The sequence below is a fragment of the Musa acuminata genome, chromosome BXJ1-7 (assembly GCF_036884655.1).
Source record: "Musa acuminata AAA Group cultivar baxijiao chromosome BXJ1-7, Cavendish_Baxijiao_AAA, whole genome shotgun sequence".
Taxonomy (NCBI): domain Eukaryota; kingdom Viridiplantae; phylum Streptophyta; class Magnoliopsida; order Zingiberales; family Musaceae; genus Musa; species Musa acuminata.
The window spans coordinates 13,972,566-13,992,928 of NC_088333.1; the positions used below are offsets into that span (position 1 = coordinate 13,972,566).

General features: G+C 37.0%; 2 protein-coding genes across 4 annotated transcripts; both read right to left on the reverse strand.

Annotated features, from left to right (window-relative positions):
• Positions 1 to 11,241: 11,241 nt before the first annotated feature.
• On the reverse strand, positions 11,242 to 15,082 carry LOC135678914 (uncharacterized). Of its 3 annotated transcripts, none has more exons than XM_065192163.1 (4): positions 14,641 to 15,082; positions 14,488 to 14,557; positions 12,203 to 13,405; positions 11,242 to 12,107 (listed from the first exon to the last, which is right to left on the reverse strand). In XM_065192163.1, exons 3-4 carry the CDS (start codon positions 13,353 to 13,355, stop codon positions 12,100 to 12,102), a joined length of 1,161 nt encoding a protein of 386 aa, XP_065048235.1. In that variant the 5' UTR covers positions 13,356 to 13,405; positions 14,488 to 14,557; positions 14,641 to 15,082; the 3' UTR covers positions 11,242 to 12,099. The 3 variants fall into 3 exon arrangements, with proteins under 3 accessions (XP_065048235.1, XP_065048234.1, XP_065048233.1); XM_065192162.1 differs by having other exon boundaries at positions 11,242 to 11,562; positions 11,934 to 13,405; XM_065192161.1 differs by having other exon boundaries at positions 11,242 to 11,567; positions 11,934 to 13,405.
• Positions 15,083 to 15,225: 143 nt separating this feature from the next.
• Positions 15,226 to 19,899, reverse strand: LOC135678915 (phospholipid hydroperoxide glutathione peroxidase 1, chloroplastic-like). Its single transcript, XM_065192164.1, has 6 exons — positions 19,542 to 19,899; positions 18,959 to 19,035; positions 18,794 to 18,855; positions 17,807 to 17,925; positions 17,535 to 17,702; positions 15,226 to 15,554 (listed from the first exon to the last, which is right to left on the reverse strand). Exons 1-6 carry the CDS (start codon positions 19,815 to 19,817, stop codon positions 15,525 to 15,527), a joined length of 732 nt encoding a protein of 243 aa, XP_065048236.1. The 5' UTR covers positions 19,818 to 19,899; the 3' UTR covers positions 15,226 to 15,524.
• Positions 19,900 to 20,363: the final 464 nt, after the last annotated feature.

The following is a 20,363-nucleotide window of genomic DNA, read 5'->3' on the forward strand; positions in this document are numbered from 1 at the left end:
CTTTCTTGCATGTATCATTAAGCTTTTTATATGGTTCTTTTAACACTGCTTAGTAATCAGAGTCAGTTGTTCAGGAAACAAATTTTTAGTCTTCTGCATGTATCATTAAGCTTTTATAAATGGTTCTTTAACACTGGTTAGTGATCAGAGTCAGTTGTACAGTAAAGCAATTATTAGTCTTCTGCATTAAAACAAAGCATAAAATTAGCTTGAATGAAGTCAGAGGACTGAAGTTTCACCATAGTTTGGTCTGTAGCATGACCCTGATTAATGAGAGACAGTGACAGACTTGAGTAACTGCAGTGATAATTGACTTAGTCAAATCCTCTCTTTCTTATTCTGCATGCAAAATAATTAGAGCCAATTTTAAGCTCCTGATTCCTAGCTAGAGTGAGATGACATCCAATCTTAAATGTCAAATGATAGAACTTATTTCTGATGACCATGGAAATGATTCTTCTCAATGAACTATGTAACAACTGGGCAAAGTGGCAAACCTCTCTTCAGGAAATGATCAAAGAGAAGAACCAAAAACAACATAGAGGTCTTTTCTTTCTTTTGAGCAGAGAAAATGTCACAGGATTTTTTTTTTTTTTTTTTTTTCAAACAGGTCAAATAAATAAACATCACTTTATTCATCATCTATAACCATTTATTACAATTCATTTATTCATCAAATTACAAATAGAAAAATTAACTTCAAGAGTCATCCAAGTGGCTCTACCTAGCGGTAGAGGAAGGTTTGCTCTCCACTGGAATCCGATTTAGTACTAGAGGGAGGCTGCTCTGAAAATCAAAAACAAAGAAAATTCAGCAATGCTGAGTAGGAACCCCAAAAGTCAAATCAAAATAAATACATGATCGAAATTCAATCAATCATCCCATTAGCGTATATCAAGTACCCGAAGGAGCACTCCCCCAACAGCGGATGGAGAGGCTTTATCCTACGGGATGAGTTTGTGTTCTTCCAACAGCGGATGGAGGCAAACTCATATCACACTCCCAACAGCGGATGGAGTGGTGTCCCACACCCGCCAAAGTGGGGACACGTTCCTCCCAACAGCGGATGGAGGAACCGTCCAGCCGCCACGTCTGACGGCCCGCTAATCCCCGAAGGGAATCGCCCTACCTGCTCTCGGTAGGAATATAATCTCACACTGGTCATATCCATTTCGGGATGAAATAACATATTTAAAACATCTCTTTCAAAAATCATCAATATCAAATAATATAAATTAACCCTCAATTGACTTGAACTCTAGTTTAATCGATTCAATTGAACTCGATTTACTAGAGCCTAACTGAACTGATCTCTAATCCTTATTTAACTGGTCTAGAACCACCCTAGACTAGTATAATTTAGACTAGATTAAGTTCAATTTAGGTTAAACTAACTTGAATAAGTCAATCAATTCGGAATCACCCTGAATTGATCTAGACTAATCAAGTCTAGTTTAATTCAATCAATATTTGGGCTCAAGTTCAACAATAATATTGGGCTAGATTGAGCCAGTCCATCTACTGGTCATGTGCATTATACATGATTGAGCATACATTACATAAAACTAGCCCAGCCCTGGCTCATGGACTAGTCATAGCATATACCCATTAACAACATAAATGAAAACATAATAATGCATTAAAAGATAGATGAGGAGAAAAGCTTTAATACAAAGAAATAACATTCTCAATTTGACTAGAAATCATAAGATATTAAAAGAGGGACTAGGAGATAAGTTTTAACACAAGGAAATAGCTTTCTAAATTCAAATAAAAATCATGTTTTCAACACATAAAATTTCAATATATTCTAGTCATATTTTAAATCATTCAGAATAATATATTTTAAATTTCAGATCAAAGAATATCAAAAAAGGATTTTAGATAACATATTCTAGTCTAACAAGATTTTAATCCAGATAAGATTAAAGAGAAACTATAATACATAAAATATATCATATAAAACATATATCTTTTTAACATATTTAATTCTACAATAAAAACCTTAATCATGGGTCAAAGAATATTATGAAAACTTTAACTGATTACTTTAATACAAAAAATTTGATATTTAAAGAATTGATATATATTTTTGAAAGTATAAAACTTTCAACATTTAAAGAATCAAAATAAAAGCTAAAACTTTTAAATTTAAGAAAGGTAGGGAAACCTACCTCTTGTCAACAGGGTGTAACTCCTCGTTCTCTTGTCAATATGGTGTAACTCCTCGTTCCTCCCGCTGCCAGGCTCGACTAGGTGAGGAACGAAGGAGAGAGATCCCTCCCCTTTAAATAGGAGGAGGTGAGCCTCTATTAAGGGAAATAAATTTTAATTTTTGTATTTATTTAATATAAATTATTTTCATTTAGTATACTAACAAATATGATATCATCATATTTGGAATACTTACTGGTTATTTCCTTAATTCATATCAACAAACAAGGAAGTAGATTAAGATTTCCTTAAATTATAATAACAAGTAAGGAAAGAAAATCAATTCCTAACTTAAATATTTGATGTGATTACATTTCTCCCCTCCTATAGGAAATTTGGTCCCCAAATTTAGCTTACCTTAATAGAATAGATGAGGATACTGCTCTCGTATATCTTCTTCTCTTTCCCATGTTGCCTCTTGGTCTGAATGGTGTTGCCAACAAATCTTTACCAAATGTATAATTTTGTTCGTTAGAACATGTTCTTTTTTTTCCAAGATCTGGGTTGGTTGTTCTCTAAAAGTGGCATCATCTCGTAATTATAGAGGTTGGTAAGATATGACATGTGATGGATCCCTGATATATCTTCGAAGCATTGACACGTGGAATACATCATGAATGCTAGCCAAAGCCGGGGGCAATGCCAATCTGTATGCTACAGGCCCAACCTTTTGTAAGATCTCAAATGGCCAATAAATCTTGGGGCTAACTTCCCCCTTTGACCACACCTCATAACTACCTTGGTTGGCGACACCTTTAAGAAAACATGCTCACCAATTTCGAACTCTAGATCTCTTCGCCTTCGATCTGCATGACTTTTCTGATGACTTTAAGCGGTTAATAATCTTTGACGTATAATTCGAATATTATCAGCATCTTTTTGAATTAATTGAGGCCACAAAAGCTTCTGTTCTCCTACCTCATCCCAATATACAGGTGATCTGCACTTTCTTCCATAAAGAGCTTCAAATGGAGCCATCTGTATGCTAGAGTGATAACTATTATTATAAGAAAACTCAATTAGATGCAAGTGCATATCTCAACTCCCACCAAAGTCCAAAGCACATGCTCTTAAGAGGTCTTCAAGAGTTTGTATTGTCCTTTCAGATTGGCCATCAGTTTGGGGGTGAAAAGCTGTACTAAACTTTAACTGCGTGCCCAAAGATTTTTTGTAGACTTCCCCAAAATTTAGAGGTGAATCTTGGATCTCTATCTGAGATAATGCTAACTGGCACCCCATGATATCGAATAATTTCCTTAATATATAAGCTTGCTAGTTTATCCAATGAATACTTTTTGTTAATAGGAAGGAAGTGAGCAGATTTAGTAAGTCTGTCTACTATTACCCAAATTCCGTCATATCCTTTCACAGTCTTGGGTAATCCTGTCACAAAATCCATAGTGACTTGCTCCCACTTCCATTCAGGAATTGAAATCCTTTGCAACTTTCCCGCAGGTACTCGATGTTCTATCTTCACCTGTTGACATATCAGACATTTAGAGACAAACTTTGCTATATCTCTCTTCATACCACGCCACCAATAGTTTTGGCATAAATCTCGATACATCTTAGTAGTCCCGGGATGGATGTTAAATTTTGATCTATGTGCCTCATCCAATAATTGCATCTTTACTGGATGGCTTTCGGGAACACAAAGTTGATTATGGAATGTAATAGAACCATCTTCGGCTTGGAGGAATTCAGGTCTAGATCCTTGAGCTATGTCCTTAACTATCATTTGAAGATATGTATCTTCCTTCTGACTTTCTTTAACCTTTTCCACCAAATATGATTGTGCCATCAGACACGCAAGAAAACCTTTATTTGTCTCCGATAAAAGTTTAAGTTTTAAGTCTGCCAACTCCGTCATCATAGAATTCCTTTGAATATTCATATAGGCTACAAGACTATAGGTATTTCTGCTTAAGGCATCAGCAACTACATTAGCTTTCCCAGGATGGTAGTTGATATTAAAACCATAATCCTTTAGAAAGTCCAACCACCTTCTTTGTCTCATATTTAAATCTTTCTGTGTGAAAATATATTTGAGACTCTTATGATCCGTAAAGATTTCAAAAGTCTGTCCATAGAGATAATGCCTCCAAATTTTCAGTGCAGAAATGATAGCTGCTAACTCTAAGTCATGAGTAGGATAGTTCTTCTCACGAGGCTTTAATTGCCTCGATGCATAAGCAACTACCCTCTCGTTTTGCATTAGAATGCAACCAAGCCCTTGTAGTGAGGCGTCGCTATACACTACAAAACCTTCTCCCCCCGAAGGAATCACCAATATAGGAGCACTGGTTAATTCCTTCTTCAATTCTTGAAAACTTTGTTGACATTTATCATCCCACATGAACTTTATATTCTTTTGTGTCAATCTGGTCAATGGTGCTATTATTTTTGAAAAGTCTTCTACGAATCTTCTATAGTATCCAACCAAACCTAAAAAGCTTCTAATCTCTGAAACATTAGAAGGTTGCTTCCATTTTATCACGGCTTCAATCTTATGAGGGTCAACAGATATACCAGCACTTGAAATTACATGACCGAGAAACATAATTTCGTTGAGCTAGAAGTTGCTCTTGCTTAGTTTGGCATATAGTCTCTCTTGCCTTTGGACTTCCAAAACTATCTTAAGATGGTGTTCATGCTCTGCTATGCTTTTAGAGTAGATCAAGATATCATCAATGAACACAATTACAAATTTATCAAGATAAGGGTGGAACACCCTATTCATAAGATCCATGAAGGCAGTCGGTGCATTTGTGAGTCCAAAAGGCATTACTAAGAATTCATAATGACCATATCTTGTTCTAAAAGCAGTTTTTTTTTTTTTTTTTACGTCTCCTTCTCTTATCTTCAGTTGATGATACCAAAATCTTAAATCAATTTTCGAGTATACCTGAGTACCTTGAAGTTGATCAAATAGGTCATCTATTCGGAGAAGGGGATATGTATTCTTTATGGTCACTTGATTGAGTTGTCTATAATCGATGCATAGTCGCATAGATCCATCTTTCTTCTTCACAAATAAGATAGGGGCACCCCAAGGTGATACACTGGATCGAATAAAACCCTTGTCCAAATGCTCTTGGATCTGTTTCTTTAACTCCTCCAACTCAATTGGTGCCATTCTATACGGAGGTTTAAAAATAGGTGCAGTGCCAGGTAGAAGATCAATTGTAAATTCAATCTATCTATTTGGTAGTAGTGCAAGTAGATTTTCGGGAAAAACATCTGGAAAATCCCGTACAATGGGGATGTCCTTTAATACTGGCTTCTTAGATTCTTCTAAAAAAATAAAGGTCAAGTATCCCTGACATCCTTTGAGTAATAATTGGGTGGCACTCAAAGCTGAAATAATATAAGGGAATATTTCCTGAATCCCAATGAACTTGAAAGATGGTTTATCTAAGGGTGAAAAAGTAATAGTCTTCCGGAAATAATCGACACTTGCATAGTATGTTGAAAGTCAGTCCATACCCAAGATAGCATCGAAATCTTGAAATTCTAGTATAATAAGATCTACTAGCAAATCATGACCTTTAATAGTAATAACACAATTTCTATATATCTGATCAACTGTCAAAGAGTTTCCAACTTATTATTTGTATGAACACCTCTCCGAGTGCGTACACTAGTAGCATTGCGACCATGAGCACCCCGAGTGATAAAAGCACTAATCTTTGGAATTTACTCTATTACTCTTATAATAGGTTAAAGACAATCATTGGTTAAAGTCAATCAAGGGACCTAATACACCTACAGGCCCTAGACCATGCTCTGATACCATAAAAATTGTCACATCCTGGATTTTTTTTTTTTTTTCACATAGGCCAAATAAATAAATATCACTTTATTCATCATCTATAACCATTTATTACAATTCATTTATTCATCAAATTACAAATAGAAAAGTTAACTTCAAGAGTCATCCAAGTGGCTCTACCTAGCGGTAGAGGAAGGTTCGCAATCCATTGGAATCCGATTTAGTACTAGAGGGAGGTTGCTCTGAAAATCAAAAACAAAGAAAATTCAGCAATGCTGAGTAGGAACCCCAAAAGTCAAATCAAAATAAATACATGATCGAAATTCAATCAATCATCCCATTGGCGTATATCAAGTACCCGAAGGAGCACTCCCCCAACAGCGGATGGAGAGGCTTTATCCTACGGGATGAGTTTGTGTTCTCCCAACAACGGATGGAGGCAAACTCATATCACACTCCCAACAGCGGATGGAGTGGTGTCCCACACCCGCCAAAGTGGGAACACGTTCCTCCCAACAACGGATGGAGGAACCGTCTAGCCGCCACGTCTGACGGTCCGCTAATCCCCGAAGGGAATCGCCCTACCTGCTCTCGGCAGGAATATAATCTCACACTGGTCATATCCATTTCGGGATGAAATAACATATTTAAAACATCTCTTTCAAAAATCATCAATATCAAATAATATAAATTAACCCTCAATTCACTTGAACTCTAGTTTAATCGATTCAATTGAACTCGATTTACTAGAGCCTAATATCTCTAATCCTTATTTAACTGGTCTGGAACCACCCTAGACTAGTATAATTTAGACTAGATTAAGTTCAATTTAGGTTAAACTAACTTGAATAAGTCAATCAATTCGGAATCACCCTGAATTGATCTAGACTAATCAAGTCTAGTTTAATTCAATCAATATTTGGGCTCAAGTTCAACAATAATATTGGGCTAGATTGAGCCAGTCCATCTACTGCTCATGTGCATTATACATGATTGAGCATGCATTACATAAAACTGGCCCAGCCCTGGCCCATGGACTAGTCATAGCATATACCCATTAACAACATAAATGAAAACATAATAATGCATTAAAAGATGGATGAGGAGAAAAGCTTTAATACAAAGAAATAACATTCTCAATTTGACTAGAAATCATAAGACATTAAAAGAGGGACCAGGAGATAAGTTTTAATACAAGGAAATAGCTTTCTAAATTCAAATAAAAATCATGTTTTCAACACATAAAATTTTAACATATTCTAATCATATTTTAAATCATTCAGAATAATATATTTTAAATTTCAGATCAAAGAATATCAAAAAAGGATTTTAGATAACATATTCTAGTCTAACAAGATTTTAATCCAGATAAGATTAAAGATAAACTATAATACATAAAATATATCATATAAAACATATACCTTTTTAACATATTTAATTCTACAATAAAAACCTTAATCATGGGTCAAAGAATATTATGAAAACTTTAACTGATTACTTTAATACAAAAAATTTGACATTTAAAGAATTGATACATTTAAAGAATCAAAATAAAAGTTAAAACTTTTAAATTTAAGAAAGGTAGGGAAACCTACCTCTTGTCAACAGGATATAACTCCTCGTTCTCTTGTCAATAGGGTGTAACTCCTCATTCCTCCCGTTGCCAGGCTCGACTAGGTGAGGAACGAAGGAGAGAGATCACTCCCCTTTAAATAGGAGGAGGTGAGCCTCTATTAAGGGAAATAAATTTTAATTTTCGTATTTATTTAATATAAATTATTTCCATTTAATATACTAACAAATATGATATCATCATATTTGGAATACTTACTAGTTATTTTCTTAATTCATATCAATAAACAAGGAAGTAGATTAAGATTTCCTTAAATTATGATAACAAGTAAGGAAAGAAAATCAATTCCTAACTTAAATATTTGATGTGATTACAAAAAAAACATGGATGATTAGCCTACAATATTATCTTTTATGAGAAGCAACATGTAGTTAGAAATTTACATGAATATGATCCAATTTGATTTCATTCTTCTGTAATATGAATGCAACTACATGAATTTAGAGTTAATCCCATTTGTGCCAGTCTCAATTCAGTTCTTCGGACTTGATGTAGCATCTATCCCAGATGAAGGTTTAACAGTTTAGTGTCTACAACTTTTTGTTTGCAATAAACTTAAGCCATTATACCAATGTCAAAAGCTATAAACATATATCAGACCATTGTTAAAAGGTTCAAATGAACTGATGATTAAGCTATTCAAAGATCCAAAAAGAAGAATATAATAGGAATCCTGATGTCCATAGCACCAGATTGCTGTTTCAATCTTGCCTTGACCAATAGAAAGCAATCACAATGTCATTGAACTTTACACTCAGATAATAGCCTATATGCAAGGCAACCTAAATGCAATGTGGTGGCCAACAGAGTCTCCTAGAGATACTGGTCTCAGCAGGTACTTCACTAGGCATACTTGCATCTGAAAAGCTTCAGCTTTAGTGGAGTGATGATTTTAATCACTGACAAATCTCGTATCTGTCTCTAAAAAGTGATCTACTTGATCACAACCCTTTAGATAACACTATCACTCACTTTGAACTTAATTCTTTAACTAGAAAGTAAAGTGAGAAGATACACTAGTAGATTTTCAATGATGTAGACATGGGACAACATAAATTACCACTTCAGCATTTCTTCTTGGAATTCTTGAAGAACTGCATCAACAACTTCCACAGCTATTGCCCATCACACTCTTTTGAGTCCAAGAAATCTGCATCATTCTATATGTCATGAAGTTTGTGGTATGAATCACTCTATTGAGCTCATCAAAGTATTTTATGTTGATAATTACCTCAAGCATCAATTTTTCCAAAAGCCAGCAAACTGCTATAATATTTTTGAGAAACACATCATTCTCATCCACCTCTCTCAACACTAAGTTCCTATATGGCTGCACTGTCTTGGTTGAACTACCACCTCAAGTTAAATCCACAAAGAACAGAATCTCTCTCCACGATCACACAGCCAGTCACCCTCTTTGGCAACCATTTTCCCTTATAATTCATCTACATCTTCCATTCAGTGACTTCTTTTGGTTTACATCTTCTACATAATCCTTCTCGAGAGAGAAACTATCTATCTGCAGTACTGATGAAGTGAAGAGATGATGAAAGTACAACAAACATATCATATTCAAAGTTACAAACTAGGCCTCTTTTACCATCCTCTACATGTAAGGCTGATATCTCTCACGCATGTCAATCAAGCCCATCTTTGTCCTCTTCCTCCTCCTCCAACACTTTTGTCATATCTCAAAGCTGCCCACTCCTCACAACTCACAAGCAGTGAGGACATGGGGAATTCTACTGCTAACACAATTCCTGGTTCTATTGGATGCATACAATCAGGTATGCATCCCTGTTCAAATATCTGTTCACTTCCCAAGTATATTTGTTTGTAATATACTCTCTCTTTTGGTGCTCGTGGATGGACTGTGTCCAACACCCAAACTTACTTTATGAGAAGCACAATCCAATCATCATGATAACCAGCAAACAATTTGGCCAGAGTAGTGCAGAGATAGAATGGCACTTCTAAAAGGTCCATCTAATCATCATGTTAACCTTCTGTCATCTAATCAATGCCCATTACTAAAGAGGATCAACACTATGAACTCCACTGAGACAAGTAGTAAAGTGCAATGGAACTCTACCACCATCAGATAGCCAAAATGTAAACAAACATTGCAATCAAGAATCTCCAACACCAATTGCAGAAAAGCATATACACATTTAATGCTCAGCTCAAGGATATTCCATCATAATTCCACCACTAAGCATGTTCATAATCCAATCATAATAGGATAAAATGCAGTTCCTTTTACCTTGAAAGTATATATCCCATCCATATATTATCAACAAATAAAGCTGGACGGAAGAAAGAGATGGAGCACTACAATTGCTTTATCCATTACAAGTTCGAGCAATTCAGGAAGGTGACAAATTCCATCCGGTAGTGGAGAACTAAAGAAAGATGGCCCCGTACACTTTTGTGCCTTCTTTTTCTTGATGGACTGAGAGCTGAAAAGGTGAAGTCTCTGCTCACAGAACAATGGTGGGATCAGCACCTGACAAGTACTACAAGCAAGGGAAGACGTGGGATAAATATTACCACATGAAGTGGGATACAAACCTCAGGGGGCAGTATGTGCTGTTGCTAATGGTGAGATCAGCTGTGACCGGATGTCTGCATTCTGAACACTAGATAGAAACAAATGAACGAGAGAAGAATGATCTGGATGCAACTTGGAATTGTTGAAGGTGACATGACTACACTTAGGTGCAGATATTATGCTTAATGGTCAGGTCTCAAGGTGCAACCTACCTGCTATTTGCTACAGTGTTTCTCTACATGAGCCATGAACATATATGACAAATGAAGAGTCTCTCTCTCTCTCTCTCTCTCTCTCTCTCTCTCTCTCTTTCTTAGATTTGTTCTTCCATTCTTTCCATTTGGAGGATCTCATCTCTCCTGCAATTCCTAAGCCTTGTCATGTTCACATTCATCTCTTAGCAATTTAACAGTAGTAAACATTGGAGCTATTGTTGCCATTGATAAGTAATATAGAAGAGGTTAAGTCTGCTTGCTATTGTTGCCATTGATAGGAAATATATAAGAAGCTTGTGTTTTAGTTGCTGCAAGAATGTTTTCTCTAATTTTGTGTTCTTTCTTTCTCCTGAAACTTCAACTTGTAGGTGTTCTCTATTCTTACCATGAATGTTCATTATCTATATTTTCTAACTCACGAATGAATAAGACAACACCTCTTTTTTACCCAAAATGAAACAAGAAATTTTATAGACGTTATATTTCCATACTTCATGTAAGAAGGTACCATTTAAATCCATTACATTTGATTGCTATTGAGTCACTCTAAAAATGTCGACCGACATTAAGAACTCAAGTGTGGTGACTCTTTACTTTTTCTGCCCAATATTTTTTATGATGTGTTTACCTTTTCACGAATGCTTCTTCCCTCACATTTATGTTGTCTACCCAACTGGACGTTGAGAACCTAATGTCTATCTTCTTCCCTCACGTTTACCCCTACTTCATATTAGAAAAACCTCTCAAAAGGTGAAATTAGTAATGTAGTGAACAGTTGAGGGAGAATCAGATGAATTTAAACAGTGATATAGCTAGTCAAGCAAAAACAACAGTCACCAGACTAAATCTAGCAGACTTATCAACCGAACAGCAATTATAAACTTCTTGTGATATCTGTATTTGATGTAGAATATATCTTTCCAATATAATTTGCACTCCAGGCTCCAAACTATATTAATAATACATAAGAAAGAGAAAAAAAATATGAGCCACCCTAAATTCTCATCCTTTCCATGAATGAGGGGGGGGGGGGGGGAGGGGGACGAACAACAGCACCCTCTATAACCATGTAGTCAGGATGGTTGCATCATATATGAACTAATCTCTGGTTGGAAGAATGAACATTGCCAGAATGACCACCAGCTCAACATAACTAAATTGTGAATGATAGGAACGCCTGTTCTTCAGAAACATAAAACAACAAAATCATTCTCAACAACCATTAGATTATGCCATTCTGAACTGATGTTGCAAGATAAATGATGATTAGTATATAATGAGTGGTTTACCTCAGCAAAGTATACAAGTAATCAGGGAGTTTCAACCAGAAAGTAAAAAAAAAAAAATCTCATGTATATTGCAGAATAAAGAATAGCATTGGTCCTCTTTCATAAACATTAAGCATATTATTTGGGATGCAACTTTAATGGCATGTGACAGGAAAGGTGGCAAATTGTTATCTAATGGCTAGGATGGGACATCTCTATGCACCTTCCACTATGACACTTCTATCAACATTAATTATTATAAATAGCAGCAAGAGCTTACCTCAATAACAGAGATCAACTGGGACTCATTGTGCTGAAGGCACTTCTTGGACCTGGAACTTTGCAGGTGACATTCTATAGTGTTCAGCTTGTCATAAATGTCCCTCAACAACTTTAACTGTTCGTTGCTCCTTTCAGAATCTTCCATTTTCATAATCTTTTCATATTCAATCTGCTGCAGTTGGAATTTTATATGTTCAAAATCATTCCGCATGATACAGGTTCTATTTATAGAATCCACGAGAACCGAATTATAATTCAACATTTCACCTTTTGTGGGTGCAGACAACTTGTCAGGTTGGCTTGTTGGTGTAGAAATTCCACTACTATGGTCTGAATGTGTGACTACCCTGTCTAGCCAATCATTGTCTCGGGAAGGGGATTCTACTGTATCTTGAGACACTAAATCTTCAGTGCCAACAGAAGTTTTAGACTCTTTTATAGACTCTTCCAAGAAATGCTTGTTAGGTTCTCTACTGGTATGATATTTGTCACTTTCTGGGACTTCAAATATGTCATGGACACATGCCAAATGATTTGCATTTCTCCTTGATTCAATTTGATCATGTGAAATGCTATCCCCAACAGACTCCATGGTATCCACTTGTTTTACAGCTTGCGAATGCAAACTTGAAGCACCTTCAGCATCCAGACAGATCTTAGTTCCACAATTTGAATGGCACAATGCGTCACCAGTCAGAGTTGAATCCCGTGAACAAGATGAAAACTCTTTTCCTGAACTGTGTGGGCTGTTACTTGATGTTGTTTGACACCCATTTCTTCGTGGACTTGATTCATATTTCACTTCTCCATCTACTTCTTCAGAATTATAATCATCCGTTGCAGATTCCCAAAACAAGTTTGGTGTTTCCCTATTCTTGTCACCAAGCTGGTCCGTGTAGTCACCAATCCTTTTCCATTTTGTTTGCTCTGAAAATGCTAGGAGACTATTCTCATTGCCACCAGTCTCACTACACAACTTAACCACTCTTAAAGGAGGCAAAGAGATGTTCCTGCTAATATAGCCATGAAGACCGGTTTTGTCCACTAAAGCACCATCTTCACTTGTTACAACATTTCCAGATCCAAGATCACCAATACCATTACTCAATAACTTGGTCTTATATAACTTAATTTGGTGCTTAAGGATTAAAATCTCAAATTCCTTCTGTTGCATTTCTTCCTCTAGAATAATCAAGGATTGCTCTGCATGATGCATTTTTTCCTCTGCAATTCTCCTGTACTGGCATGCTTCCATCTTCTCTGCTGCCTTTTCTCTCTGAAGTCTCAGAATCACGGATAAAGCTTCATTTGCTGCAGTTGCTGAAGCTTCTCTTTCCTCCTCTAGCTCCATATGAAGTTTTCTTATGATGATATATTGGTGAAGCGCTTCCTTTGTAACTGCAATCTCCCTTTCAGCCATATAATCAATAGGATATAATGTGTCCTACAAATTTGTCAATTCCTCTGAACCTGCATTGGGGCATTGGGTCTGCATCATGAGTGATTTTGTTCATTTTTTTAAATACAAAATAATGGATTTATCAAAAAATTAGAACTTCTGAATGTCAAGTGTCAATATTCCACGATGTGCATGGGAAGAACATGACTAATTTTATTGTCAAAATTTCAGAATCTGCATTTCAACTATTGGAAAATGATCCTCAACCGACTCTTTATGGTGATAGCTACAAGCTGTAAATCCTACCGTATGAGATAACCTACCAATAGTTAAAACAACTAGCAATAGTTGGAGCATAGCCTTATAAACTTAAATCATTATGTGCATTAAAATACCAGACAACTACGAATTCAATATAACCAAAATTCATTACAGTTGACTAAAACTGTTTTCTTCTACTTCACTAGAACAACAAGCAATAGTAATTAATCTATACAACCTTTTCCTGCCAGCCATCTCACCCCATGGTAAATCATCAATATGGGACTACTTAGGTATCACATATGTCCACCAAATGCGGATTTGCCAGCTTTCCAGCACCTTTGATCTTAAGTCAGCTCTACTACAATGGTCATAAATACAATCTGAACCCACTTGGCCTTACTCCCAAAACAAGGATTATTAATGTGGTAAGTGTTGAGAGTCCATAATAAAATGCATGAATATAGTTAATGTGGGAATTATGATTATCCCAAAAACTATAATCTTATCCCTTGCTTTAGCTCCTTATGGATATGACATATATCTCTGTATATCCTTCCAATCCAATTTTATTCTCATCTAATAAATTGGGATATAATTAGTTTAAACAACAGTAACATTTAACAAGCAAAGACTAAGGTCTCACATTTGTTTAGGGGCTGCTAATATGAGATTTTTGATATCTGTACATCAAACCCCCAGCATAAGCAGAAGCATAATCATTTGGAAGTAAATAAAAGTGGGGGAATGCAAAATACAATTGATATGGAAGCCAAACTACAGAAACCTAGACATGTTGTATGCATTTTGTGATTCCCAGTTCAAAATCCTGAAGGGTGACGCTAATAACGAAACTATAGATAGAAGCACTGCGTCTAGGGCTCGTATGTACCTGATCACCCTAATCAGAGGAGTAACTTCGACACTGAACCTTATGGACCCTTCTGCTCCTACTTGGGTTTCTGTAAGATCCAAGAACAACAACCATAAGAATTCTACACATACAAATAAGCAAGCAAACGAGAGAAAAAACGATTCAACAGACCTTCAAAGTTGTAAATGATCGGTCGTGGCATGCAATTGCATCTAGAGCATTGATCTATCAATGTCTAAACGAACCTCCTCCGCTTCTCCGGGCACATTCTTCTTCTGAACACATCTCCTCCTCAGGGAAGAGATGTTATGGAGAAGAGGCGAAGCCAAACGAAGGGCTCACTGGTACCTGCTAAAAGATGCGTTTACCAGCTCGCCGAGGAATCCGATGTGGGATGCCCTCCTCCTATTCCTCCGTTCGCTACGGGAGACCGCTCCTTGTCCGCTCCCTTGAGCCATAGGTGTTGCGGACGCCGTTGGCCCGAGAGAGAGAGGGTTGGGGTCGGCAATGTGGCAGGGGACGACTCCGATCATGGCGGGTGTCCGAGGCTGTTGCTAAGCGTCGAGTGGGGCTCACCACCTGTGCCGGCCCAGATAGGCACCACGCGTCCTCCTACCCTCTTGGAGTCTTGCGGGACCCACTGTGTAGCACCACCTCTAGAGCGAGTGGGTCCCGCAATTCGAAACGCACTGTGTAGCACCATCAATGTGGTGTCGCATGATTCAGAATCGATCAGACATTCCCCCAACAGGAATCTAAGCAGTAAATTACTATTCTCCCTATTTCTCTGGAAACAAAATTATACACTGTTGCAACAATGCTATCAAGAAATCATTGATCTTTACAATGCCATCTGTGATCTAAAATAAAACTTCATTGACTACTATTTATGTGGAAATTGTATCAAATAATAAATAAAACTTTCTGAAGATAATCTACAAAACCATCTAAGTTGGCATATCCATGGATCCATACAACTGCACGTTTACTACTGACTACATGAGACAGAAGATTGTCTTCAAGTTCTATTCCCATTCGTCCTGGTTCAAAAGTACTTATGCTGCAAGGAGTTTCTGGATATCCTTCTGCAACACAAAGTAGTTGTATGAGATGCAAACTTATTGATTAGAAACAAAGAGAGAGATAACAGAGTACAAGAGACAAGAAAAAGAAAGAGGAGAGCAATTTAATGGGACAATAACATGATAATTTTCATTCCAAAATCATTTCATGATGAGTTTTCGTTTTGAAGGACTCTGTTCAAACGTAAGTTGAAGATTATAACTCAATTTACAATTCCAACAGTTCAAAGTTAAGACAACTATCTTTATCCCAGACTATGTTCTGGGATTGCCGACCTTAGTTCCAACAAACACAAATGGAAAAACACATCTGTGTTTTGTGCCCAGAGTAAACATTTTGCTAATCCTTAGTGGATTCTCCAGAACCTGTAATAGTCAGAAGCAACATAGTATATCTAAATGAGTTAAAAGCAAAAAAGTGGTCTTCACAAAGGAACCATCGCTTGTCTCTATGGTGGTATCCTAAACCTCCAGAAACAGAATAATTAAGATAGGTGAGCCTTTATTCTGTGCTCTGCCTTTTTGTGGTTAAGGATTGATTCTTAACTATTAGACTGAAATATAATTTACTGGCATATGCAGATAACATGCTACAATGGTATTAAAAAAAATAATCCCCATGATAGAAATATGTTCGTCCTGGAAAATAACTATAGATATGCACATGCACTTCCATCCAACGATGGATGCTAGACTGGTTCCATAAACTGGTCCGATATTTCAGTTCAAATCAGCAACTTGCATTGAAATTATAAAAAAAAAAAGGAAATTGCAATGAAAGACAAATAGCATTTTTACAAAAAATTGAAGTGATACCTAAAGCTAAAACATCACCCAGGAGATCACAGGAAAATTAAGTACAACATTTTACATCCCTATATCCTTGTGATCTAGCTAGAATAATTCATCTACGTCTTTTTTTTCACTATATCACGAAAGTGCAATCTAAATACCATTATTCATATTAATTTCCAAAGCTTAAGTTGCAAAAGAAGAAACACACACCCAAGTTAATTTTTCAATCATCTACCATTCTTCAGATTGACTACCGACCTTCATGGTGCAACCAACTTTATTCGTTAAGCTTGAGTTGCAAAGTCAAAAACACAAACCAGTACTGAAGTTTCGATCATTCCAAAGCATGTCACAGGAGAAATGATTTGTTTCCAGTACATACACAACATTCTCTCTTTCCTTTTTTGCACTTTCTTTTCAGTTTTAAAATCATTGAATGAAACTAATATACCAGAATTTAGGATATGCATGAAAAAGAAGTTCTATCAGTGGAACACCCTGTTATGCAGAGTAAGAATCTAAAAGGAGTGAAAGAAACTGGTACTCAATATCTTATTAGTTATATAGCCAACTTGAGATTATAATTTGTGAAAACAGCTTCACATTTGGCTCTTCATAATGCCCAAAACAGCTAGATTCTGAGCCTATAAGACTGTATATTTTTGTAACCTGTGAATAAACAAGGAGTTAACTAAAGGTATTAGATGGAAAAGGATCTAGTGGTAAAATACACCGCCAGTGAACTAAATAATATTACTAATATTAGACATTCACAGCAAAGGTTTCAATCAGCCACATTCCTTGCTAAGAACTAACTCATCATAATATGGATTTATTTTCTTAAATGAGCACCAAAAGAATAAAAACTGCTAAACGTATCAAAAGAGGAAATTAAATCTGTAAAACAATATTGAGCATCCACATATTAGCTTTATTTGTGTGGCCAACAGTAAAAGTTGCATTCACAGAATCTTATCTTGATAGGAATTTTTTAGGACTAGTATCTGTAGAACAGATTCACTAGAAATTGGGTATTTCTAAGTGTTTGTCACTGTTTTTATGTTTAGTTATGCACTGTACACAAACCTATTTGATCTATCAAGTAATATATGAAAAGTCATCATAACTTATGTTAACCAACAAAATCACAAGAACTAATGAAATCACCATGGTCTATTTCACACACACCTCGATCTGGAAAGGGGAAGTTGTTGGTGGATATCTCTCCACAACTTTCCCATTCTTATCTACCAAGAACTTCTCAAAGTTCCACTTTATAAGATCCCCTAGAAATCCTCCAGCACTAGACTTGAGAAACTGATAAACTGGTGCAGCATTTGGTCCATTAACATCAACCTGTCATGCAGAAAACACTTAGAAAATATAGTTGATATACATGTGCATATATGCCTTTGCATTTTTAGAATGAGAATAAAACATATGGGGGCTATATGGCATGCCTTATCAAAAATAGGAAAATCTGCTTTGAACCTTGTACAGGCAAACTGTTTAATTTCTGAATTTGATCCAGGTTCTTGTCCCCCAAATTGATTGCAAGGGAAGGCCAAAACCTCAAATCCTACATTTAAATTCAGTTAAAAAGGAGGGGAAAAAAATCAAAGAAACAACAGCTAGTATCCCACAGCAAGCAATTCTCTGTTTGCAGCTGAAAAATAGGTCATATACAATTCTCTTCCTGAACAATCTTGCCGAATTATTACAATAAATTTACTAGGTTCATAAACACTTTCTCATGCCTATGGCGTATCCTTCCCATCAATTCTAGAGTTGCTTGAGTAATATAATGAAGCACCTGATATCAAATGTTGCTATGCGCATGTATCTCTGTAAAGGAGAGGACAAATTTACTCAAACTATCCACATCCTATTCAGAGAACTGCCGGATGTAGCATTAGCATTATATGGGATACATCCACTATCATGCAGATGATCTTTCAATGTTCACACAATTGGTGGAGAGAAATCGCTAGGATTACAGTTCCGCATGTCTGCAGTTAAATAGTATGGAAATGAGAGGTGATGAATTTATGGTACATGATGCCTATTGAATATGGGAAGTTTCCGATGGGTGCTGGGATGGATAATCAAATGTATACTATATGCAAAGACGTAACACTTTCGTGATTTGAGCCCTATATGCAGGTCACAATGGAGTAACCTAACTAAGGTTCCACGAAACACTTATAAATTAATGTATAGGAACAAAGTAATTTCCATCACCTTTGCTAGGGCTTCACAATTAAATTTCACAAACATGATGCTGTTTCTCTGTACTACAATGATTTGGTTTGGTTATAATCATCATCTTCCTCATAACCATCTTGAAAGGAGTTACTAAAACAGGGTAGCTAAAAAAGAAGTAACAAATATAAGAAAGAAAGAAAAGAAATGCCAAAAAGCTTATTCACTTTACAAATCGAGTATACCTTGGGTCTTGTACTTCTCGTAAATGTGAGAGAGCTCAGAGTAATTTGATGATGTCAATCCACTAAAAATTAGAGCCAGATACAGAATCATTAACATATTCAACAAACTAAAATTTTACTGTAAGTTATACCAAGTACAAGCAATTCAGAAGAAACAAAATTTACCATCTTGAAGCAACGTTAACGATCAACAGAATCTTTCCTTTGAATTTGTTGAGAGAAACATCCTTGCCATCAATATCCTGCGCCAAATATAGACTTCTTCAAGAAATTATACGGGGAAGGAGGTTGGAGAGAGGAGACTACAATTGTATATACCTCAATCTAACATCATCTTTGACAAGGCTGCTTGACCTCCTAACTTCGTATTTATATTTGCTAGCTTTAAATTAATCACTATAACGAATTAAAAAATCATAATTACTTTGCAAATATAACTTCTTTGTCAGCATAACTACTGAGCAAAAGTCCAATTCTTCAGCTCATCTCTTATTCATGAAATCTTTAGTTTCTTTGAAGCATACATGATCGCAGTGATCCTTATTTGCTTACATCAGCAAAGCTTTCAGCTATTCAAATGGACCATCTTATGTTTACTATTATAAAGCAATTTAATCAAAACATATTCAAGACAATTATACCTATACACATTCATTTTCGAGCACAGCAAAAACCTTTTTTGTTTACATACACACAACTGGAAAAGCAAACACCAGAAAATTAAGTGAAACAAGAATCGAACTCCTACCTTCACGGTGAAATCATGGACTCTCTTCTCGGTGGCAGCGGTGGCATAGGCCACACCGGGAGTCCTCCCTGGTCTTCCCACAGATCCAAGGTTTTGACGCAACCGGGAAGGGTGCTTGAGGACCCGAAAGGCGGACGTGGGCAATCCGTCCGAGAACTTAGCAGACAGATGGAGGAACTCCGCCGTGGGGGTTTTCGCTCTCATGTCCTGGAAGCCGGCGTGCAGCGTAGGGTTGGCGTAGAAGAGGGCGGAGGATGCGGCAGCTGCGGAAGCCATTGAATCCAAGTCAGGCCTTCCAGAGACGAAAGCAGAGAGAGAGAGAGAGAGAGAGGAGAGTAGAAAGACCGTTTCGTGCTTCGGTGGGGTTTGGGTTCCGATATAAAGAGAGACGCCGTGGATGGGGAGGAGGAGGTGTGCTTCAGCGCAGGCAGAAAAGTCACGCACGTGGCGCGCATCGGGTCGACCACACACAATGGCCTGTCGTAACTCGAGTGCCGATCCGAATCGTAGAGCGTGGGGCTCACCTGATCGCAGCAGACACAAACGTGGCACATCCGAAATGTTTAGAAAAAAGGTGGGGTCCATTTCACGTGGGTGCTGGGATCCGCCACGTCTTGGCTCCGCGGGAGGTGTTCATCCCGCGGAACGGGATACGCGATTGCTGTCGAGGGGGACCCACTGGGATCCGCAATAAGGTTCTGCCGCGCGTCTGGGCGGAGTCGTGGGAGATTCTCGCCACCGCCCTCACGGGTGGCGACCGCGAACTCGTGTGAAGGTAACGTAAAAGCCCGATTCGGGTCACGACCGCCGGGAGATAGAAAC

Bases quoted from the DNA above. Each gene is read 5' to 3' on its own strand.
- LOC135678914 (XM_065192161.1), bottom strand. From the start codon at position 13,355: ATGGCTGAAAGGGAGATTGCAGTTACAAAGGAAGCGCTTCACCAATAT. The intron at 11,568-11,933 runs GTAAGCTCTTGC...ATGTTTCTGAAG, and splicing joins AGTTGATCTCTGTTATTGAG to AACAGGCGTTCCTATCATTC.
- LOC135678915 (XM_065192164.1), bottom strand. From the start codon at position 19,817: ATGGCTTCCGCAGCTGCCGCATCCTCCGCCCTCTTCTACGCCAACCCT. The intron at 17,926-18,793 runs GTATACTCGATT...ATTTAAATGTAG, and splicing joins CGAGAAGTACAAGACCCAAG to GATTTGAGGTTTTGGCCTTC. The intron at 17,703-17,806 runs GCATGCCATATA...TCTGCATGACAG, and splicing joins ATTTTCCTATTTTTGATAAG to GTTGATGTTAATGGACCAAA.